Genomic DNA, 24306 nt, shown 5'->3' on the forward strand with positions numbered 1-24306 from the left:
GTGACTAACTGAGGTTGCTGATATGGAGTACCTGCCAGTAGGTGGCAGCACAATGCATCTAATATGAAAAATGTATGTTTTTCGCGGTGTCCGGATACTTTTGATCACATAGTGTGAGTTAATACGCTTTCATGCTGAGAAAACATAATTTCATAATGAAAGTGTAAAGGAGTTCACAGACGTTTACGTTCAAATCCCAATATAGTTAAACAGAATCGTGAACGATAGTCTTAATACTGGGGACTGCGATCAATGAATTTCTTGAAAGAAGTCATGTTCCTTCGGTGTGTTACTCCTTATTTGAGACAAATATTGTTTCACTGGCAGTTGGCTCATTTTCCTCTCTTAGGCACGCCACGCAGCCTAGTGGTATAAAATATAACAAATGTATTTTCCATCATTTTTGAACGTGCATCCGCAACAAAACTATTTCTTCTTCCGAAATTTCGACTGATAACCATAAAGCCACCTTCAAGGTGAGTCGGTGAAATATCGGAAGAAGAAATAATTTTGTCCAGGATACACGCCCGAAACATAATGGAGTATTGTATCTGCCTGGAAAATTTCAAGAATTAACGCCGATACGACAAGGGTCGCCATCAACTACCGCGGTTACGGGCTGCACAGCAACCAACCGCTGTTGTGTACAACTCGAAAGAATAACAGCCGGGGACAATTGATAGCGTACAGAACCAACCCCGTGTTATGCGGTACAAAGGCCACCGCCCTCATAAGTTTCCCTCTAACGCTGCACGTCAGAGGTAAGGTGGGTGCTATATCACCGATATTTCAATACAGATACATGGAAGCAAGTCGCATGGACTGATGAACTGAGGCACAAGTCGATGGCTCTGGTATGTCCACAATCGCGGAAGGGGATGTATCCCGATGGTTACTGCAGCACTTTTCACGTAGGGCGAAGATATTCTTTTCTGACGGAACGAAATTGGCCCCGAGGTGTCTGCCACAGATCCTCGACAATGAGGGAGGCAGGAGCCTGCCGCACAATGACGTACATTTCTTTGTCCGCCTACAGCAGCCCTACACAAGAACTGTACCGTCACTGAGACACTGAACGAGCCATCGCTGTCTAACTGCGTCACAACACTTCGCGGTATGCTCTGCGATCGTGCTGTGCTTGTGCGGTCGTCCATGCCACCTCACTTCAATTTCTTCATCAGTTTTCTGCCCGCAACGTCTTGCTCTTCCACGGACATTTTCATCCTCTTATTATTTGCTTCATTTATTCCAGTCTCTGTCTTCATTTACAGTTTTCTACTCTCTGCGCTTCCTTTAGTGACACAGATTCCTTTCCTAGCCGATACTCTGAACGACATCATTTCTTAGCGTATGCATTTATTTATGAATTTATTTTCAGCATCCTTCTGTAACAACGCTTGTTATACACTTCGACTGTCTTCTTTTTTCCCACACTTCATGATTCATTTTCCTACAGTGCTGTGCTGCTAAGCTTACATTCTCAACAACTTCTCCTTGCAGTTCGAGATTCTATATTAGTCGACTTCTTTTGGCCAGGAATGTCCTGTTTGCCTATGCTAGGCTGCTTTTTTATGTCCCCCTTCCTTCATCTGTTCAAATGGCTCTGAGCACTGTGAGGGCATCAGTCCCCTAGAACTTAGAACTACTTAAACGTAACCAACCTAAGAACATCATGCACATCCATGCCCGAGGCAGGATTCGCGCGGTTACAGCCTGTAGCGCCTAGAACCGCTTGGCCACAGCGGCCGCCCTCCATCTGAGATGGGTTATTTTGCTTTCAAAGTAGCAGAATTTCTGCACTTCATCTATTATATGGTCCCCAATTCTGAGGCTAACAAGTAAGTTCATTATTAATTCATCCCTGGTACTTCTCATTACTTCAGCATTTCTTTGGTTTACTTTAAATTCATGATGTGTGCACAGTAAACTTTCCATTCTATTCAGCAAGTTCTGTAATCCTTCCCCCATTTTCACTGACGATAGCTACGCCATAAGCGAATTCTGTCACTGATATCCTTTCACCATGAATTTTAATCCCACTCCCGAACCGTTCTTTTATTTCCGTCATTGTTTCCTCGATGTACTAAACTAACACGTAGGGGGCAAAGACAGCATCCTTGTCTTAATTTCTCTTTAATCTGGGCATTTTCCTCTTGCTATTCTATTTTTGGGGCCCTCTTAGCTCAAGTATTTGTTATATATTGTCCGTCTTTCCCTATAGCTTATACTTATTTTCTGAGTATTTGAAATGTCTTTAATGATTTTATATTGCTGAACGCTTTTTCTATGTATGCAAGTCCAACAAATGCACGTGTCTTGATGTGGTTGGTTGAGACGGGGGGGGGGGGGGGGGGCGGGCTAAGGGATCAAACAGCGATGTCGTCAAACCCTCTGTCAAGAGAGGCACTAAGTAGAATTGACGGCGTAAGCCAGAAACTTGATCTATCTGTGAAGGCACCGAAAGCAATATAGATGCAACGGATCACAATTTAACGAGAGGTAAAAGTATAAGGATCAGGGCGGTATGCAGATCAGAGCCCCTCCGTTACCCTCACCACACCCCAGGATCATCTGTGGCGACAGAATCATCATCCCGCCAGCCACACGGAGGGCCAAGACAGTGACGGAATAAATAATGCCTTCCAGCCGTAATCGTGAAAATGAGAAGACTAAAACCATATCAGTCGTAACGACAATAGCAAAATAAGGTGATATAAATGATCATGTCCTGTGCCTTTATTTTTCTTAAGTCTTGCCTGTATTATTACGGAATATCTGAGCATCTATGTGAGGACTGAAGAGTTTGTGGCAAACAGAACATAACACTCCGAGTTTTCTGCCGGATCCTAAAATCAGCTTAATTCCGCATTTCAGCGAGCCAACTGTCCGCCATCTGCAGGAGAACGCTGCTTCTGCTGCTGAGTCCCCCTGAAAACTCAGGACTCAGCAGCAACGTTCTCCTGAAGATGACGGACAGTTGGATCGACATAATTTGAATCAAGCAGATTTCAGGTAATGGCAGCAAACCCGAGAAGACTTTCAAGTCTTATCACGACGGCAAAGCTTACGAGATCGCAGAAAGCAGCAAGCCGTTCTCAACGGAGAGAAATTTCCAGACATAAAACTAACTTCCGGGCACCACAAAGGAGTGTTATAGGAACATTACTTTTCACAATAAATGACCTACTGGATAACGTAGGAAGTTCCAAGAGGCTTTTCGGGGATGATGCTGTTACATACAGAGAAGTCGTAGGACTAGAAAATTGTAGCGAAATGCAGGAAGACATTTAAGGGTTTGACGCTTGGTGCAACGGTCGGCAGTTGACGCTAAACACAAACAAATCTTACGTATTTTGCATAACTAAGCAGAAAGACGATTACCGTAGGCCCTTCGATTATACTATTGTAGAACGATCACTAGAAGCATTCATTCATATCCGTAACATATTTGGCAATAAGCATCTGGTGCTATTCAAAGTGGAATGGCAACAGCTAACAAATTGCAGGTAAGGCAGACGCCACACAGATTCATTGGAAGAATCCTCGGGAAGTTTAGTCCATCCACAAGTGAGGTAGCTTACGAAAATCTCGTTCCACGAATCTAATACTGATCGTCTGGGATTTGTGTAAGATAGGATTGATACAGGAAGCAGGAAAGAGCCTAGGACGAGTAGCACGGTTCTTTACAGGCCCATTAAGCAAGTGCGAAAGCGTCACAGAGATGCTCGGCAAACTCCTAGTGGCAGACGATACAAGAGAGGCGTCTGCATCAAGTTGTGATTTACTGTTAGCATAACGTTCCTACGAGGGCCTACCAATATAGTGGTCCCTCTTAGGCACATCTCGCGAAAAACCCATGAAGGACAATTACAGACACTCGAGCTCACACGGAGGCTTACCAACAATCGTTCTTCCCGCGAACCATTCGCGACTGGAACAGGCAAAGGGGGAAATGTACACAAAGTACCCTCCGCCACATACCATAAGGTGACTTGCGGAGTACAGATGTAGAGTGTCAAGCGCAAGTTCACCACTGTCTCTCTGGATCTTTTCCTTTCCTAAAGCCAAACCTCTCGCCATGTAACGAATCTGCAAACCTCTCGCCATCTAACGAATCTGCAATGTTATCAGGAACAACAGGGACGCCATCAACGTAAACGTGCGTGCCTTGGAACCAAATGCGACCATCGTCAGTGAGTTGTGAGAGGATGTTGTGCAAGCTTGTATTCGGATGGATACCCTACGTTTTCTGTTGATGTTCTACTTTTGGTTTACTATGGGTTCTAAGAGAGATTTAAAAAATGAAGGATGTTTTCCGCTCGAATAACTGTGGTTGCACTATATTACGTTGCCGAGTGAAATTTATGAACAGATCGTATAAGCTCCAGACGTGCTGCGCTAACTAGTTGGCAACTAAACTGACCCGGTCAAGCGAACTTAAAACAACCGTCTACAAGCTCGTGTTCGCTTACTACGCAAATTACATGTTGCGGATCTTGATACTCATCAACAGATATTGATATGACATCTGACGACTACGGCGAAAAAGAAAAGATCAGAATAAATGTGCACAATTTGTAAGCTTTTGTAATCCTGCAGAAAGTGCGAAAGCATCCATCGTAAGTTCTAAGCCTATTGAAGTCAGAGCCAGGATCAGCTGCGTCTGTATATTTTGAGAATTCTGTAACTTTGTTTTTATAACGTACAGACAGACCAGCACGAACTACGCCACTTGACGCGGCATTTCAGGTGATATCTGCTGTCGACTGAAAAAGTCGTTAAAGCTATGTTTTTCACAGAAGGAGATTTAAATTTTAATTTTACTCGCCCAATCGATGGAACAACCTCAAATTAGTCCAGTGTAATACTCAGTTCCATAATATTTGATGGCGGCGGCAAAACGCAATGGAACACAGAAACATCAGTCTAATTTAAGCCTTATCTCGCGAATGGGCGCCTAAAATTATGATTTAGGTTTATTGTTAATGAAAACCAAATCGGCTGTTTTCTTTTGACATCGAGCATCGCACGGAACATCACATGAGCAGATATAGCAGACTCCACCTATAAATACATTTAAAAAATCTTCAAAGATAGTACCTGATTTATATCTGTACACCTACTTACATCTTCCGCAGCATCACGATCTCCACAACCAGCGTCCTCTACTCCATTGTAGCGCTTCTGTAAGTCGTCAGACCTCTTGCAACTCGTTTGGAAGTCATAGAATAACTCAATTTTGTATATGCAGTTGGGGCAGATAAGCGACGACAAACCATCATCCTTTGACACCTGCAACAACAGCATGCACTTACTGGCCGTATCTCAAGCTATTAAGAAAATTTTAATTTTCCGGCTAGCTCTCTCGCATTTATAAACAGCTCGAGATCTGAAACGAAACAATGGGGAAGGCTTTCGGTATCTTTTTGAACTGTTAATGATAGAACAGGTTATAACTGAGCAACCGTTACATAAAAATTTAACATCATACAAGAAATAGCACAACAGTTTGAGGAAGGAAATCTGCTGTGAATACGTACATGTCTGCAGCAAAAGAGATGAAATAATTAGCTGGTAACAGGAATAAAGTCCCTTAATATGTCCATTTTTTAAATTATAATCCTGATATTGAATGATTAAAGCTGCCATACCAGTTTTCTCTTTTGAAAGTAACCTATACTGTATCAATTTCTATACTAATGCAGAAGAAATGAATATCATTGTATTAATATAGCCTAAAAGGAAGGAAGATGCCTGTGGTTTTCCTAGATGTAGGAAAGCAACTGCTGGGTGAATAGTATTTATCCCTTCAAATATTTTATAGTGCCTTATGGAGAATCTACGTGTATTTCTCTAGAGAAGAGCTGAGAGACAGTGATTATGTTATTACGCACCATTTCTCATTCTCTACCAATCACATAATTATATCTGACACTATTAATAGTGACAGACATTCCTTCTGACAGGGAAAGATCTCTTAAGGGAGATGTTTGATACAGACATTATTGTGAAAGGCATCATGAACATGGCCATAGTTAATGGTAACTTACATTCTCAACAACACTACACATTATAATATAAACATACCTATCATACAACTAACTGGATTACAGTAACAATGTAATGAGTAGAAATGTTTGAAGTTTATGTTGTTTTGACCAATAGTGGCAAATTATTATATATTGTTGTTCTGTACTACCACAACAATAATCCTTTTTAGTCAATAGAACTTTTAACTGACCCATACATTTACCTAAAAAACACAGCCATGATGAATTTGTGAAATTGTTCCAAAAAAACCAACACTGTGAATATCCACCAAGGCTGATCAAACAGTTTACCCTAGGTCCAGATAATATACTTATAACAAGGGAGTCTCACCAGTTGACTTCCTGGTGAATACACTACAGTTATTTACATCTGGAGATTTTCTAGTTATTTTAATTTACATTGTCTTAAGTACACAAAAGCTCACTCTCAAGCATCCCCCCCACTGTTCCTGTTTCTAGTTGTAATCTTGCTTTGAAATTCACAATAATTCCTTTTTAGTAATCATTAACTTTAATGACTCAAAGCTACACTATTAAGATTTCATTACATCAGTGCTATTTTTACAAGACTGACCCCAGTAATGCACTTACAATGTATAACAAAACTGCATTTAAAATGATATGGATGTTTATTACCCAAGAAAGACAAATAAAAAAGGATATTAGTACAGAATTAGTAAAGATTTATCATTTGCAAACCTAAAACATGATCCAATATGAGAGTCGTAAATGAGGGCAGTATAGAAGCATAAATTTGATATTTTTAGAAAACACCACCTCAAATACATGAAGCATATTAACAGTGACAATAAATTACACAACAAACACAATGGATACCTGAGGAATGTTAGAACTAACAACCACTAAAAAAATATGGAACTTTTACAAACTGACACATATACTATACTTGCGTTTATTATGCATCAATGAACGTACAGCCTACCAATGAGCAAGTGAAATTTAAGTCAAGTCATTACCTGGAACTCCACATGTAAACGGTTGTCATAAGTTTTTTCTTTGTTATTTCTTGCATAAGAGCTATTGTAAATCAAAATAAAGCTTATCTGGTTTCCAGTTTGAGAAGTATTTCATAAATCTTGTCTTTCTCTATTTCAAATATATGACTTAATTAAAAGCAGCAAATGCCAAGAAATTAGCTGTACACAAAATGTATCAGAATAAATGATACAAAACAATGATAGGTAGCAAAAATCTATTTTGCTAATTTCCATGAAACATAATGTTACTATTTCTACTAACCAAGGTATATGTAACACTTTAATCTGTATGTGAGCAGAACTAGTATATCAAACAAATAATCAAACAGTGCTATATTCAGTTTTCTTATTTATGGTAGTAATATAACAAACAAGTTCATTTCTGCAGCTTGCATGACAAGGTAGTGAGAAAGTAATTTTCATACATCATGGTGTCAATAACTATTAAAACTTATTTCCATTGCCACAATATACACCCAAAATATTAACAACTTAATACATATATTAAACATTTTTGGAAGGTGACTATTAACAATCATCAAGTAATGTATAGAAAGTACTGCCGTGTTTAGGCATATTATTAGTATGTTTGCCTTTAAAATCCGGTGTGGTTTACTGGAATTCATGACAGGCTCTGCATATGAGATGTGGTAATTATTTAAGTAATGGCAGATGTGATTTTGTGGCTTAAACTGTTATAACCCTATAAGAATTCATGTATATTCTGCACTTCCATGAGAAAGAAAATGTAACATTTCCTGTATACTATTTGTATTTATCATATCTTTAGATTGATTCCATGGAGATGGTCTGTGACTGAAACTGCTCATTATCTGCATTTTAAATAAAAAAGCAGCTGATGTTCAAACACGCATTTTATACATATATTATTGTTTACCAAGAGCTTACAGATTTGTGTAGAAGACTATGTTATATATGAATGTCCGCTTAACACGATCCCTAAACTTTGACTTTCTCACAATACTTCCATTATCCAATTTAAATACACACACTGTGTACTACAGAAACAATCGAAACAAATTATTTTGGTCAGTACAAAAAAGCTGTATACCTAAATCAAAATCATACTATCCTATTTTATCTACATTCCAGTCTGTATATCACAAGTGTAAAATTCTCACTTTATTTTTGTAGAGTCATAATTGTACAACACTTATTGTAGGTGGCAGTAGATTATTATACCCAAAATAGTCTTACATTACAGGGATCTGCACTGAAAAGTCATCTGTCACATTTTTTAATGACTTACATTTTTTCTTAAATTTTCATTGAAGAGGCATAGAGTATCACATCAAACAATTTTAATCCCCGTTTATTTCTAGGATTACTTTCTACAGTGATCTTTAACATAAGATGCAAATTACTTACACGTAATTTTTGCACCAAGTGTTTATTTTACCCTGGAAATTTTATTGGGGTTCACGTATTTATTATTGACAACAAAGTTTGGCCTAGTGCAAAACTGCTGATTTTTTATTTTATGCAACTGGTGTTTGCCTATCTACAAATGAGTATGTATGTAAAGTATTATTGTTTCCCCATCCTAAGTATAATACAAATTTAGAAAGTTAGAAAAATGGCAATATTATGGAAAGTATAGATTGCTACCCACCATGTAGTGGAGAAGTTGAATTCCAGAAACAGAAAACAATAAGCCTGCTATACAAGTCTGCAACTCATCTCCACTACATGGTGAGTGGCAAACTACACTTTTCGTAATGTTGTCATTATTTCATTCTGAATTTTCCAGATTCTTTTTCCAAAAAAGTTTTACTCTTTGTGTTCCACAGTTTTGAAATAACTAATTAATAACATTTCTATATCACTAAAGGCTGCTACTGCACAAGATAAAATACTTATAGCAGAAAGAGCAACTACTGGTGGAGTCCATGTTCTCCGTTCTCCATTAACTATTTGTGTGTTGGAATTTTGTGTTATGGAATTTTATTTTGTAACAAACAGTATTCTTTAAGGCAGTAAGTTTCTCCCCACCAGGCTCAAGATAATTTGTTGGAGAGTTTTATAATAGATAGTTTTATTACTTACATTTCTGAGGTTTCTAGTTGTGCCTTCTGTTTGCTGCGAGCTTTTCAGCAGAAGACTTAACTCCAGCATTAACCGTATTTAAGGATATCAAGCGAGAGTTCAAACAATTATGCATTTTTATAACCAATAACGTTATTGAAAAGTAAATGCGGTGGAAAGGTAGTGTAATACAGTTCTGTAGAATGTTCTGTTATTAACTTTCCCTAACATTCTTAACCCTCAGTTTTGCGGAATCAATGCTTTACATGATTTTGGTGACAGAAGCTGTGTAATTACATGTATACCACTAACAAAAATTTCCAACATTTGATCCTATGTGTATGTGCCTTAGGACTTCATGGTAGTTCACATTACTTCCACACTGGCAATGTTTTGAGTATTCGAAAATAGGAAGAGGGCAAAAGACCCTGCATAAGTGGCAGTGTGTGTGGGTTCTTGACCAGAGCAAAAAAAAGAGCATTCTGTCAGAAACAGGAGCATGGCTATTTTTCTCAGCTAAGCCTTTGAGCCAATTACAAATTTTGCTTGCTTCCTCAATACAGTATGGAAAAAAAATGTAAACTATACAATCATTTGCCTCTATAGGTTAAAACAAGATGGACTTCATAAATGTAAAGACAGCCAAACTGTGTTCTTAATCAGATAATCATTCCACTTTCATTCTACTTGCCCATATGGACAGATACAAATATTACACAAGGATTTATCTTTCACTTATGATATGTACCTGACAGCCACATAAATACACCATAGTGTATATAATGTAAACTATACAATCATTTGCCTCTATAGGTTAAAACAAGATGGACTTCATAAATGTAAAGACAGCCAAACTGTGTTCTTAATCAGATAATCATTCCACTTTCATTCTACTTGCCCATATGGACAGATACAAATATTACACAAGGATTTATCTTTCACTTATGATATGTACCTGACAGCCACATAAATACACCATAGTTAAGCTAGAAATGTACACTGTTTACAATAAATTAATAAATGGACAAGAAAGCACAGTATGTCAAATGATGTCACATATTTGGAACTATCAAGAAATTTAAATGGATGCCACTAGTTTCACATTGTCTGTGTTTATTCAAATAGAGTATTATGTCATATAAACTGGTTTACATGAGAAGCAGGCACGCAGTGTAGACTTGCAAAGAATACTCTTGATATTGGATATAAAAATAAAATGAACATTACTTATTGGCATATAACTAATGTATGTTTTCAGCAATGGAAAATCCAGGATGGAATGTAACAATATCATGAAAAGGATGGTTGCTACTCACCACATAGTGGAGATAATGAGTTGTGGATAGGCACACCAAAAAGACTGCCAGAAAATTAGCTTTTGGCCATTAAGGTCTTCTTCGGAGACAGAAGAGAGACACACACACACACACACACACACACACACACACACACACACACAAGCACGCGCTCAAGATCGCGGTCTCTGCCTGCTGAGGCTGCATGTATGTGTTCCATGTTACAGAATACTTAATGCTTCTGAAGTTCAGGTTTGTTTTAAAATTTGTTATTAACCGTTATCAAATTTTAAAATTACTACTCAAATTATTTTTATTGCACCATGTACAGCAAAATATTACATTAATTGAGAAATATTATATACTTACACTCCTGTTCAGCATATAACTAGAGATAATTCGCAGAAACAACATTTATGTTTCATTTTCCTGGTGATATTGTATTTTTTCAATACCGTATTCAATTTGAGAATACTACCTTTAACTTACAGCTACTTTTTTGGCATCAGTTCTTAAATTTATCATAAAATGAGTGTCCACTGCTTTTGCTTACATTTTCCTACTTACTGCTTCTCATTTTTTTAAATTTTTACTGGAGCATATACTGTATGTCACACTACAAATTAATTTAGAAATTAACTTAGTTATTGCTAAATTTATCAGTTACTGTGTCATTTCAGTATCATAACTTTTGTTACAAATACTAGTGTTTAATATCTCTGTAAATATTGTAGACTTTTCTACAAAGACTTAGAGCAGCATGTTACACCCTCCAAACTGTGCATCCCAATCAACAGATAGTTTCAGTACTGTCTTCTCCCAGCTCACATGCACTGCTGACAAAGGTAATGCATGTCTTTTCCATCAGGTTAATGGGTATTATATTCCAAGGATATTTTACCTTCTACCCAAGTTACCTCTGAGACTCACCTTCCTAAAGCTTGATGTTACTGGTAGAAACAAAAATTTGTAATACAGCTCTACACATGTATACAAATTATGAACTATAACCATAGCTGATAAACCATTTTCAACTCTTCCTCCTAAATAATGTCTTTCTTCCTCCTAAACAGTGTCCCTCTTCCTAGATATCACAAATAACCATTTTACCTTTTTTTAGTGTTAAGTTTGTACTTACCAATGCAGGTTATTTTTCCATGAGGTCAGCTAATGTTTCCCAGTTCAAAGAATATATTCCTTGCCAATCCTATAACGTAACTAATTGCAGCTGAAGAATTCTAGCTAGTATTTGTTATCCTACATAAGCATCACAGAGCTTCATTGGAAACCCAAGTCGTCTATATCCTTCACCAGGAAGGATCAATGTATTTTCTTAGAACAATAGGTATATGACTAATTTTAGTTTTACCCTGTGTGCGAACAGGTTTCAGTTTTCATCATTGTAATTTCCATTTTCAACAAAGGAATGCATGAGCAGTGCATTCTGTTTCCTGGAAAGTGGCACTGCTGTTACTACAAATATACCAGTCCTGTGCTGTCCAAGTTGATCTACTACATATATGTAGCACCTGTGTACCTCCTGCAATTTTGTCACGATTATCAAAGAGATATACAATGTGTAAATTTTTGAGTAAACTTCTTGACAGTGGTGTACAGCAAGAGTGAAAATTCTAATACCTTCAAGAACTGGGTGAAACATCATAAAATGATAAGTGTGCAGATTTTTCCTTCAGCTCTTCTGTATACAACTATTATATTTTGGTACTGTGTTGCTACAGAGCCTGTCAAAGGTAAGTGAATGAGCAAATATCACACCATTTCATTAGTTTTCCCTTATGATAATCTGAATTTATGAGCCACTTTGGACTAAAACAGTGATACTATTATGATAAGAGACATTAAATAATCTAAGACTCAGGACCATGTGAATTAGTACAGAGCTTTCCATATGAGATAAGCACTGGGTATGAAAATACTTGTACAATCACCTTTCCTCCGTTTTCTTTGGTTTCCCCAGTAAACTTCAAGCAAATGGTAGGAAGGGGCAATAGTTTCACAATTAATGTCCACATACATACTTTTCCAACTAGCCTCATGATGTATATTGCTAAAGGAGTTACTATCCTGGAATCAACTACCAGTTGCAAGGTGCCTATCTAATACTTCCAGGGGCAACAAAAATTTGATTTTCAATATTTCATGTAATGACTGACTGAATTTAAAAAGAATTAAAATGCTGTCACAATATATTCAATAAGAGGTATAATATGATGATAGAAGTTTAACACAACAAATAAATATTACCACTAGAAAATGTGTGTTTCTCTGGAACCAGTGTAATTGAAAGCATGCAAATACCCAGACTTTATTCATCCAGTAATTGAGAAAGAGAGCACTTAGCAACTTCAAACAAACTTTAAGCTTAATTTCAAACCTTTCTTAAACTTCCTCTCACTCTCACACTTAAAGTGAAACATTTAACACATTAACTCACTTGTAATGAGATGTTTGAAGCTGTTTCGTACAAGGGAGTCTGATTCTTTACAGAATCGGTGATTTAAGGGTTTGTCTCAAATGCCCACAACAACAACTGATAACCTAAATTAAAGCTTGAATAACTCATACACTACTTTATGGGCATATTAGATCAAATTTTATCTACATGCAACTCCTACTTTGACTGAAAGTACCCTTTATCATTCTATCTGTTGTATTCTCACTGAATTTGTTTGACATCATGAAGGGGTCACATTCCCCACTATCACAGATTTATGAATGAAAGTCCAAAGGCTCAATGTCAGTAGTTCATTTCACTATTTGTCATCTTCCAATGTACATAAGCATTGATTTATTATTCACAGATTACACCGAAGAATCAACTCAGTATCATCTGCATCCAAAAATCTACTCACAATTATGCCTGAAATTGAAAACACATGGATAAGCCATTATTTGTTACTTCCTCAAGAAATGTTACATTATGTCTTTAAATAAATAATTGGAGTACAGGCAATATAATTTCACAACAGCAGCCATTTATTTACAATTATTTTGTACAATAACACTTTGCCCAGATAAGGACATGAAAGGACAGAAGCAGGAGTTGAGACAAAAATCATGAGTTCCGTGAATAAACTACTGGTAAAAAAGCAGAAAAGAGCAAGGACCACACTTTTAAAAAACCATCAATGTCACCTCACTTTGGATTAAGATAATAGTTTTCGAAGAAATAGTGATGAATCTACTGCCAAGTCTTGCCCTCAATTAACAATACAATAGGAAAGAAATCCCCAAACAAATGTATTACTAGTTTACCAATTAATTAGTGGGGAACTTGTAATAAGTAATGATTTAATAAATTTTTTATGGCAGTATAACTTATTCAGTCACATAATGACACATTTCAAAGGTAATCAACAAAATTTATTACATGAATAATTTCATTTGAGTACATGTCGACAAAATTATTACTATTAATATAGCAATTTACTTCATATCTTAGTTTTTCTTCTTTTATGGACCTGATCGTCTTCACTCGGTTGTCATCCTTGTTCAGTATTATTTTCATCCTCACACTTTTCAATTTTCTTCACACATCTTTGTATTCACTCTGCATCTAATTCTGCTGTGCACAACCAGTAGAAATCTCAATTTTACATTTCAAAGTTAACCTTTTACCACTGCTTCTAATGGTCTCTGTACTCTTTGGCTTTTACATAATTTTGGTTCTCTTGCTCACTAGAAAGTGCAAGTTTCTGATGTGTCAATCCCACCAATTTTTTTTTCTTTTTTCTTCAAGAGATGGGTCTAAAGAATATATCCTTTATTTTCCTGCCAATGTTTGATATCTTTTGCATTCCTGATATACGGTTATTGCTTTGTACATCTTCTATGAACTGTCTCTTGTTCTTTCAGGTCTGGATATATTTCTATGATTTTTTTCCACAAGTTCTAGACTCCTGGGTAACCATATTCTTCATACCACCATAGTTCATGGCAGATGGTACATCATTACAAGGTTCACATTTCCTGCTGCACACAAGACAGGCCATATTGGTTTCTGGTATTGTGTTATTTTTGCATGATCAAATGAAAAAATCTTACTTTATTTATTATAACCTAATCTATATAGCACCATTAAATATTCTGTTCAACACTGGTACATATGATCATTGATAACATGGGAAAATGAAGTTATACATCTCATGCTAAAAGAATTCACACACTTATTATAATAGTTCTTTAATATTACTCATTAGTATTTTGAACAGTTTTCTGTAACTCAGTACTTTTTTTACTTCATAATCCAACAAAGAAAATAGTGGAAACTGCTCCCACTATCTATGGGGATCATAATATTTTAATGTTTCACAGATCGAAAACAAGCCTTTAACTGCATAAGCAATAGCTACATGTGTTAAACAACAAATATACAGGCTACACGGAAAAACGAAAGGATTGTAGTGTATCACCAAGCAAGGAAAGACAGCATGCCTCATGGTTTGTAGAATGGTTCACCAGAAATATCGATACTGCATACACTGAACCCTCCAGTGATGATGCTTTAACACTGCAGTGAAGAGGTCAGTTCCATCAGGTCTTTGAAAAACAAAAACCATCTCCAGAATGTGGCACCTACAATTAAAACCTCAACAATGCACTCCAATAATTAACAGGAAATGACTGGGGTGCCACTGAAAGAGTTCTCAGATGATCCTTTAGCTGTTTCATGATCAGTCACATAGTACTGAGGTTCCACCTGTATAAATCGTGCTCACATTAAAATAACGCACAGCTCAGTCAAGTAATGCACCTCAGCACAAGGAGGGTAATCATCCCACAAACATTCACTGTTCTTAGACGATCACAGTTACTGCCAAATGTGTAGACAAGAATAAGAAACAACCCAGAATTCCAAATTCATTCAGAAATTTTCATCATCAGAACTCTAGCAAAAGTCTAGAAAACCATTGTGGCACATAGCAATCCAGCCATTGCAGTCTTCTTACAGCAGGGCTTTGATTTCAACATACAAGATGTCTGGAACAATCAATGGCAGGAGCAAATTTCCTTGAAGCATAACAAACTAATTAAAACTCCCAGGAAGAGACCAGTAAGTATTCACCTAACTGACAATACTGGTGCACACTGAACTGGATCAGAACTGACCAGGGCAGATGTGGAGCATTCCTACACCAATGTTTTATACTGACAAATAATACAACTTATGTAGAATAATGCTTAAATCAGCTCCACTGTCACATTCTAGGTATGTTACAATCAAACCACATACTGTGTACACTTTCCACAGTTCACACTGACTGCAACTGTGGAGGAGACACAAAGTTATGTAAATGTTACAGAATGATGTGTTCGATTGGGAAGCCACAAATTATTTCTCATCAAGATGTACTGCAGCTGTTTGTCTTATTGGAAAACGATGAAGAACACAGAACAAAGCCAGGCTTTTTCCTCAACAGTTAGCCACAACACAACAATCTAGCTTAGAAGTATGAAAATGCCTATTGAAAAGCTAATCTACTGGTGAACTGATAGAAGAGAGCCTACTGTGTGGGTTGTCTGAAACTGAAGGAAGAAAACTATGGCTAAAATGAAGCACACTTCTCATAGTGGTAATTTTGAAAACCAAAATGTAGAAGGCCAAATAGGGATTTAAAATGCCATCGTCCCAAACCAAGGGCACTATCTTAACCCATGTACCACCTTATTCTGTCATAGGAGTGCAGGTCTTGCCCTAATTTATTTCTTTTCTAATTTTGTGTAAAGAACAATATTTACCATTTGAAGCTTTATGCATTAAATAACAATGGAAGGTCTAGAGCAGTCATTCCACACCCAGTAAATATTTTTACCACACTGTTTCGATGGCTTGTTGATTTTGGAGGCATACTTTCACATCTATGTAATAAGTGAAGTAAAGAATATGACATCAAGTTGCACGCTGTTCTTCGAATGTATGCAAGAATACATATGCAAAGAAGTTGCTGATTAAGCAAGGCAATGACTGTGGAAAATGCACCAATGAGGGCTATGGTCTAAACTTTATGTGCAAATCATCTGAATTTTATTAAATGAGATAACAGAAGTCCATAACTGCATGAAGCTATACTACACAGGTAAAATCTGAATTACTTAGAAATATTCTAACTTTTATGCTTCTGTGCATCATTTATTTCAGTAAAATAACAAGATTAGTAGGACTTGTTTTCAGGATTGATAGTAGCTAGACTAGTATGGCACTAACCAGCTTTTATAAACAACTATTCACAAAATGCAGAAAGGAAAATAAAAACCCTCTTAAGTATAGTCCTCAATGAACTCTGACAAATTTCATAGGTGATAGTATGGACAACAACCAGAGAAAAAAAGTATAGCATATTTGAGCTCTAAAATATGTACCTTAAGAGCTATGAGCACTTGTTCAGTAGGACAGCTGTGTTTTACAGCAATAAAGAACCGTAAGTGATCTTAGCTCTTAAGGTGTACATTTCAGTCCATATTTATTGGACAGTCTTTTGTTTTGTTTTGGCATGCACACACACACACACACACACACACACACACACACACACACACACACACACACACACACACACACACACACACACCTGACTTTTCTGTATCACATTAAGGTTGAATGAAGTATAGTGTAAATAACTTCTTTTCTAGTACTATATTTGTCAATGTAACTGGCCAATTCGAGTGTTTGAAAACAATATTTTGAGGAAAATTTTCGGAGCAAAAAGGGATGACATTAGCGGAGAGTGACGAAAACTGCATAACGAAGAGGTTCACGAACTCTATTCAAGCCCTGACATAATCAGTATCATTAAATCACTTAGGCTGCAATTGGCGGGTCACGTAGCTCGAATGGATGAGGGCAGGGCAGCGTGCTAAGTACTGGTAGGGCACCTAGAAGGAAAATGTCCTGTGGGGAGACTGAGGTGTAGATGGGAGGACAACGTGAAGGCTGATTTGAGGAGCCTAGGTATTGAAGGTGAATGGAAGGAAATAGCCCAAGACAGGGACAGATGGCGAAAATATGTTGCTGTGGTAATGGACTCTCGAGTCCGGTATGAGCAGTAAGTAATGTAACTGTAGTTTTCAAATTATGGTCAATCGTTGACATGAAATTTTATAATGAGTTAATGTACTGTGAGTACATGATGCCACCTGAAATTAGTGAAGGAAACTAGGACAAGTCAATTACTCAACATTTTCATCTCCAAAATATGTTATATGTAATGTGAAAGTTATAGAGCTTGGGTGTTTAAAAAGTTCTCTAACTGTGACCTCTTCCGGTTCATACTTGTATTGGAAGAAAAACCTATGCATTTTTAATGTTCTGTCACAATTATTGATGTTCTTTCATGCACTATTTCTAGTGGTGTGTCATGGCCTGTGTAGTACAGGACTGCATATACTGAATTTTATCTAAGTTCAGTGACAAACCATTTGCACAGAATATTTTCAAGGAAGAACTTTCCCCACACAGTCTCTCCTACACACACACACACACACACACACACACACTCACACACACTCTTGATGATTGTTTCAGAACTCATTGCATTTCCTGGACCTCTTTTGTTCTCAGCCTCCTACACTTTCAGCAAGTGATGAGTAGAAACTTTTTCCCAGAAGCCATGTGAGCTTTTTGTGCTATATATGTGTTTGCTTATGACTTTTTCCTAAAATTTTTTAAACAAATTAAGATTGTAGTACACAAAGCAGTTATTCTGGCTGCAAACAAAAACAGTTTGTTGCTGCCATCAGTTGGATACTGACGTAAGTATTTTACAGAAACCACAAAACAGCATGTGATGCATTAGGAATTACCATCAGGAAACAACACTCAAAACTTTTAATCCAAGAGAACACCATCTACTTCATGGAAAAGACATGATAGGTTGTTAGGTGTAAATGGACACTAAATACACATATGGTTATCAAAGTAGTATACTTCTGGTGTGCCAAGAATTAGCAGTTTTATTGTCTTTCATATTGTCTTCCCAGGAATCCGTTTCTTGTTCTTGGCATAGCTGAAAATAAGTATTAGTTTAACAGCTACACATATCCCCATTCTTCTTTGTGATTGTCCACTAGTCATTGCTTTTTCCTCCCAGTGCACAGATTTATCAACTAATTGCAAAATGTCATACTAATCAAGCTTGTGACATATTTCAGCTTTATTAAACTATGCAAAAAAGGAACAATTCCAATATCATCACTGCATACTAATGATAACATCTGTAACAGTGACATTCACTGACATATCAAAAGTAAATGAAAAATAGCAACAGTATCAGAAAATAACCGTCCCTACTTACATCCTTTACTGCAAGAATGTTGCAAATCATTTTATATATTAGCTAGGAAGGTTAGTGAAGGTGACAGAAAGATGTGAGCTGGAGGGAAAGATAGTGTAAACAGGGAAGAATGAGGGGCACTGATAGGGGTGGTAAATTAGGCAAGAGAGCAGCAAATGTGAATGTGAGGGGAGACACCACCAGTAGAGGCAAGAGATGCGAGTTAGAGGGTGATCACAGAGAGCATTGGAAGAGACTAGTTGCGGAGGGGTGGGTGGGAGGAGGGGAAGCACAATAAACTTGGAGAAAGAGACAAGTAAGATCAAGGGTAAGCAGACTGGAACAAGCAAATACATAAGTGGGGAAACAGAAACTTCAGAAAAAAATAATCATGTAGAGTGAGAATGGACTGATATCTGTGGAGAAACTGCAAGCACAGGGTAATAGCTGAAAGTTATGAGGGCATAGGAAGCAGAAGGCCATTTTCCAGTTCAGTGAGGAAGGGGGTGGGGATGAATGAAATATTTAGATGGAAGAGAGGAGTGAATTTTGATCTTTTTCATTGGGGGAGGAGGCAGTGGAATGACATTTTCAGGTGTTGTGGGAGACATCTACTATTCAGCCAGTAAGGAGGGGGGGGAGGGGGAGATGAACATTATCTGCAGGACACATGACATCTTTAGAAGACAGGATGAGCCACTGGTTTTTGGGTAGGTGGGAGTGAAGATGACTGTACTTCTTGAGGGAGGGAAAAAAGAAACTTGAGAGGAGACTGAATCTAATGCATCACAGTTCACTGGAAAAGTGATAGACTTGTTTACCCAGGCAGTATAGGGTGGTATGGGATGAAGTTCTGGGATATAATTGAGAGAGCAAAACAATGGAACAAAGAGGAACAGAGTCAGATGAAATAAGTGTGTCGGTGTGCTGAAGCTAAGAATGGTTCATTTTTGTATTTGTAATGTTTTATGTGTATATGTAAAGGATTTCAATCAGAATCACACAAATATCTACTTGGTTCTTATCCACTACATATTTGAAAGTGATTATAACTAACATGCCATATTTGCACCCTATTACAAATTACTCTGTGATAAGAACTCCATCTTTCAACATAATATATTCAACACTAAAAACCTGAAATCATCTTACATACTCACAAAACAGAAACCGCCAGCAGATAATGTAAGTGACATGACGATAATGAAAAGTAAGTTCTTTCCACACATTTCAATGTATGTGCAGAATTCAATACAAGCCCCCATGTAGCTTTTACTGTGTACTTTATGCAATGGGCACATCAGCACTAAAAGAATTGTGCAGAACCAAGAGATATGTTATTTAATGACTATATATAAACTGTTATTAAAAGTTACCACTAGTAGCTTCACATAACACATATACTTCAACTTTTTATTCATCATTTTTCTCCTTTCCAAAATCAAATGAGCTTTAAGATGGATATATACTTATAAACATAAAATTATATACATAAAACACTATTAGACTTGCTTAATTATTACTTTTAATGTCATCACTGATAGTACAATATTACTATTAAATAAGCAGAATGTGTGTGTGTGTGTGTGTGTGTGTGTGTGTGTGTGTGTGTGTGTGAGAGAGAGAGAGAGAGAGAGAGAGAGAGAGAGAGAGAGAGAGAGAGAGATAGAAATCTTATGGGACTTAACTGCTAAGGTCATAAGTCTAAGCAGAATGTGCAAATCCTCTTATCCCATTCTAAATAACTATGTTTAACTATTTATTGTAAATATGGTGTTTATTACTTAAGTGTTTATTCCACACTAATATTCACTTTGTAATTCTGACTTGCCAAACATACTTATTTTATGACTGATATACATTATAATAAGTTTCATTTTAGTTTAAGAACACCGTTTATTTAACAAATTATCTACCTATTTAAAATGAGAGATATTAAGAAAACAGTATATTATTACTGTTATTATTATATTACTTGTGACCAAAAAGATTATTGATGACCATAACGAGAATGACAAATACATTCTGAAATAATATTCCCAAAGAGCTAAAAACCTATTGTCATTTGAAGTTTTAAACACACTACCTCTCCCAGCTATATACTCTTCTAACACAATTCTTTATTGCTATGATCTCAACAATGTAAGATGAAAATAAGTAAATATTAGTCAAGGGTGATAAAGATGTTTGCAGCCATATAAATTTAGGGAAAGCATGGAAACTGCTAAATTTGGGAACCTGATTTCAATGGAGACGAAATGTTTTCATTACTCGTCAGTTGTTTTGAACTAACAGAATCAGTTATTCTTTGTAGTGTATTTGTGCTACACCCAAATATCACACATGAAAAAATGTTAACATAGATAACTGTTAATGGCAAACCTCCAAAGATTAGAACTCCAACGCTATGAAACTATGGACCCTCTTCATAATGATGATGATGATGATGATGATGATGATGATGATAATAATAATAATAATAATAATAAAGCCTACTAAAAAACCAAATTATGGGGCTAAATCAACACTGCTGTGACTTGAGTAAATACGACACTGTATCCATAGCGGAAACTATTTAATATGCTCTGAATATAGTGTCAATTATTTGTATGCTCCATCATAAGAGAAAATTACTTGCATAGGTTGGTGCTGTTCAGTTTACGGTGAATCTACTATTGTCGGAAGTAGGTAAATATACGCAACTGCAATTACGTGCCATGACATGTTGTTTAACAAACATTACAAACTTAACAACCTAATGACGAAATCGTTAGCCCCTGAAACGCATAGTTTCAATCAATAAAGCACTATTAGTAAAGTGATCATAATCAAAGACGAATAACCGTAAACTTGATTGTGAAAATTTTTTGTTAACCTAGTAAGGTGGCAAAGAAAGAAAGTGACATCATCATGTGATTGTTGACAATTATCTATACAAATATTTACTTAAATAATCATACACACACAAAATATAATAACAACTGGCTTAAATATTTTCAATCGTGATAGGGCTACTACCATTACTGAAAAGCATATCTAAAAATTAAAAAAAAAAAAAAAAAAAAAACGTTTTTAACATCAGCGTCATCTCAACGATCATCATGCAATAACGAGAGATTAACATCTCAAAGTAATCACCACACTGAACTGTAAATTTGACTAATAAGAATTTCAGACTTTTACAGTAGCGGGGTAATATAAACTTCGCAATAATAAACTCTGCTACTGATACTAAATAGCTTGACTATTTACCGTTAGCCCCCCCCCCAATTTGATAACAATAACTACACTAATTATTTACAATTTACCAAGTTCATTCGTGTTACAAACTCTCGACAACGTCAATGAAAGTGAAGTACCACTTGAGCTGTAGAACCGGCTTGTACTGTAAACCATCACCCACAACGAAAACAAATACCAATTTACATGAGAACTGTAACGAATTAGATACAGGAACTAAACGTTTACAGCGAACATTTATGATACTGAAGTTATATCCTAGATAACATTTACCCACATGTATGACAATGTAAATAAATACTGTTCACAGAAGAAATGTCAACGTAAAAACATAACCTCACCACTGCCAAAAAAACAGAATGGATAAGTAAAAGAAAATATAAAATTGGAAGCAAAACACCCACAAATTATCTACTGTAAACTTTATTTTACAATGATACTCACAATTATGTTTACGCATGCTTGGATTTTCCGGGCGAAATTTCGTCTTTCTGCCAATTCTCCAAATATATCCCACAAACTGTTGGATTCCCATAAACAGAGTCGGCACGAGCCTTGTCTGAAACGCGGCCCCATCATTTTAAACAACACATTCAATGTTATGACTCCACTTACTGCTCTCGAAAAGCGCGCAATTTACGAACACCTCTCACCACTCACGGGCACTCGAACAGACTGAGAGAATAAGCAGTAATCACATAGAGGCAGAGAAGGAGAAATATCTTCCCATTATGTTGCATTATCTCTGCAATTTATTTTTAGGGTTTATGTAATTTGTTTATGCGAAGAATAAAAACTTACTTTAGAAACAATACTCACAAATATGAAAAGTTAGAAATGTAACTGATTTGTAAACTAAATTTACAAAATTTGTTTTGCGGATTTCAAGCAGCTAGAAGTAAAGTGGAGACACAATACCAGACACTTTTAATGCTGTGGATACAAAAAAGTCTAAAAAAATGTAAAAGGCAAATTATTGTTAATAGGCATGAAAATAATGAATGAAACGTGAAACATATGTATAAACTGACGGAAAATGGCATATTAATCAAATTAACACATTTTCACCTTTGTCATCGTGTATTACAGTAAATAACAGTGAAATGGCTTCCAGTTTCTTACTTATTTGCTTTAATGAAGAGAAGTTCCTCCACGAATAGTTAATACCGGTTTTGAGATACCAGTACTGCTCCAGAAAGTTGTATGGAAACAAATGTAACTAATTCTATTCGAACAAGGAAATTACGAGAAATAACTGTATTTATTAAACTATTTTGTCTTATGCAAGACTTATTTTATCACCTACATCCTCTTCAAATATAAATGAAGGTGCTCACTATCAACTCGAGTATTCCTAAGCATTGAGATAAGAAATCATTTATGATGGAATGAGGAAATTGATAAGTTGCTCAAGAAACTCAACTCATCAATGTTTGCACTGAGCACTATTTCTCAATTTGTTGACAGAGAAAGAATGCTGTTGTTATAGTTCGCGTATTTCCAATCTATAATACTGTTTGGAATAAGCTTCTGGACAAACGCTATAGGGACTCAAAAAGTTTCTAAACTTCAAAAATGAGCAGTGACATTAATGCATGAGGTCTCTAACAGAATATCCTGTGGGGGTCTCTTCAAGTCTCTGATAATGTTTACTATTACAGATCAGTATATAGGCTCAATGATATCTTTGTAGCGAATAACAGGTAAGTCCTTCAGACACGCAGTGACATTCACATCTGTGACAAAAGACAGACCAGAAATTTCCAGCAAGGCTCTTGAAATCTCTTGAAAGAACAAGCCACAAAGGAGTTTTTGAGTAAGGTAATAAAACTATACAATAAGCTCCCAATGACATAACAAAGTAAAGTAATAAAGTACAAATATATAGAAGAAAACTTTAAACATTCCTCATAGATCAAATTTGTTATAAAATGGATGAATTCTTAGAGTTATAAAGCATCCTGTAGCATGTGACCAGAGGAAATCACATAGATAAAACCACAATATTAAAAGAAAAAAATATGATACTATTACTTATGAAGATAAAAATTTTCTACTTTCATTTAAATTGTGATGGCAAAAATGAAAAATATTTAGTTATTTATGTTGTTAGGTTAAAAATGTGTACTTTCATTTATTCAACATTTTAAGCATCACTTAAACTTATGCCAGTTAACTGTAGCTTCAGATATTATAAGGAACCAATTGTAATTAGAATATATATATATATATATATATATATATATATATATATATTCCCATCAGATTAGGGAAGGATGAGGAAGGAAGTCAGCCATGCCTTTTCAAAGGAACCATCTTGGCATTTGCCTGGAGTAATTTACGAAAATCACAGAAAACTTAAACTAGGATGTCCCAACGCAAGTTT

General features: G+C 36.2%; 1 protein-coding gene across 2 annotated transcripts in view; it reads right to left on the bottom strand.

Moving 5' to 3' along the window:
• Positions 1–22611, bottom strand: part of LOC126163115 (uncharacterized) — an 82218-nt gene extending 59607 nt beyond the window's left edge. The window contains exons 1-2 of one of the 2 annotated variants that reach the window (XM_049920038.1): positions 22365–22611; positions 5128–5292 (exon numbers count right to left, since the gene is read on the bottom strand). In XM_049920038.1, coding sequence (XP_049775995.1) covers positions 5128–5292; positions 22365–22499 — 300 coding nt within the window. In that variant the 5' untranslated portion in view covers positions 22500–22611. Of the gene's footprint in view, positions 1–5127; positions 5293–13365; positions 14383–22364 lie in introns of those variants that run through there. The other variant, XR_007535163.1, reaches the window with a different exon arrangement.
• Between the last annotated feature and the right edge of the window lie 1695 nt (positions 22612–24306).

This window comes from Schistocerca cancellata, chromosome 2 (assembly GCF_023864275.1).
Source record: "Schistocerca cancellata isolate TAMUIC-IGC-003103 chromosome 2, iqSchCanc2.1, whole genome shotgun sequence".
In the NCBI taxonomy this organism is placed as follows: Eukaryota; Metazoa; Arthropoda; class Insecta; order Orthoptera; family Acrididae; genus Schistocerca; species Schistocerca cancellata.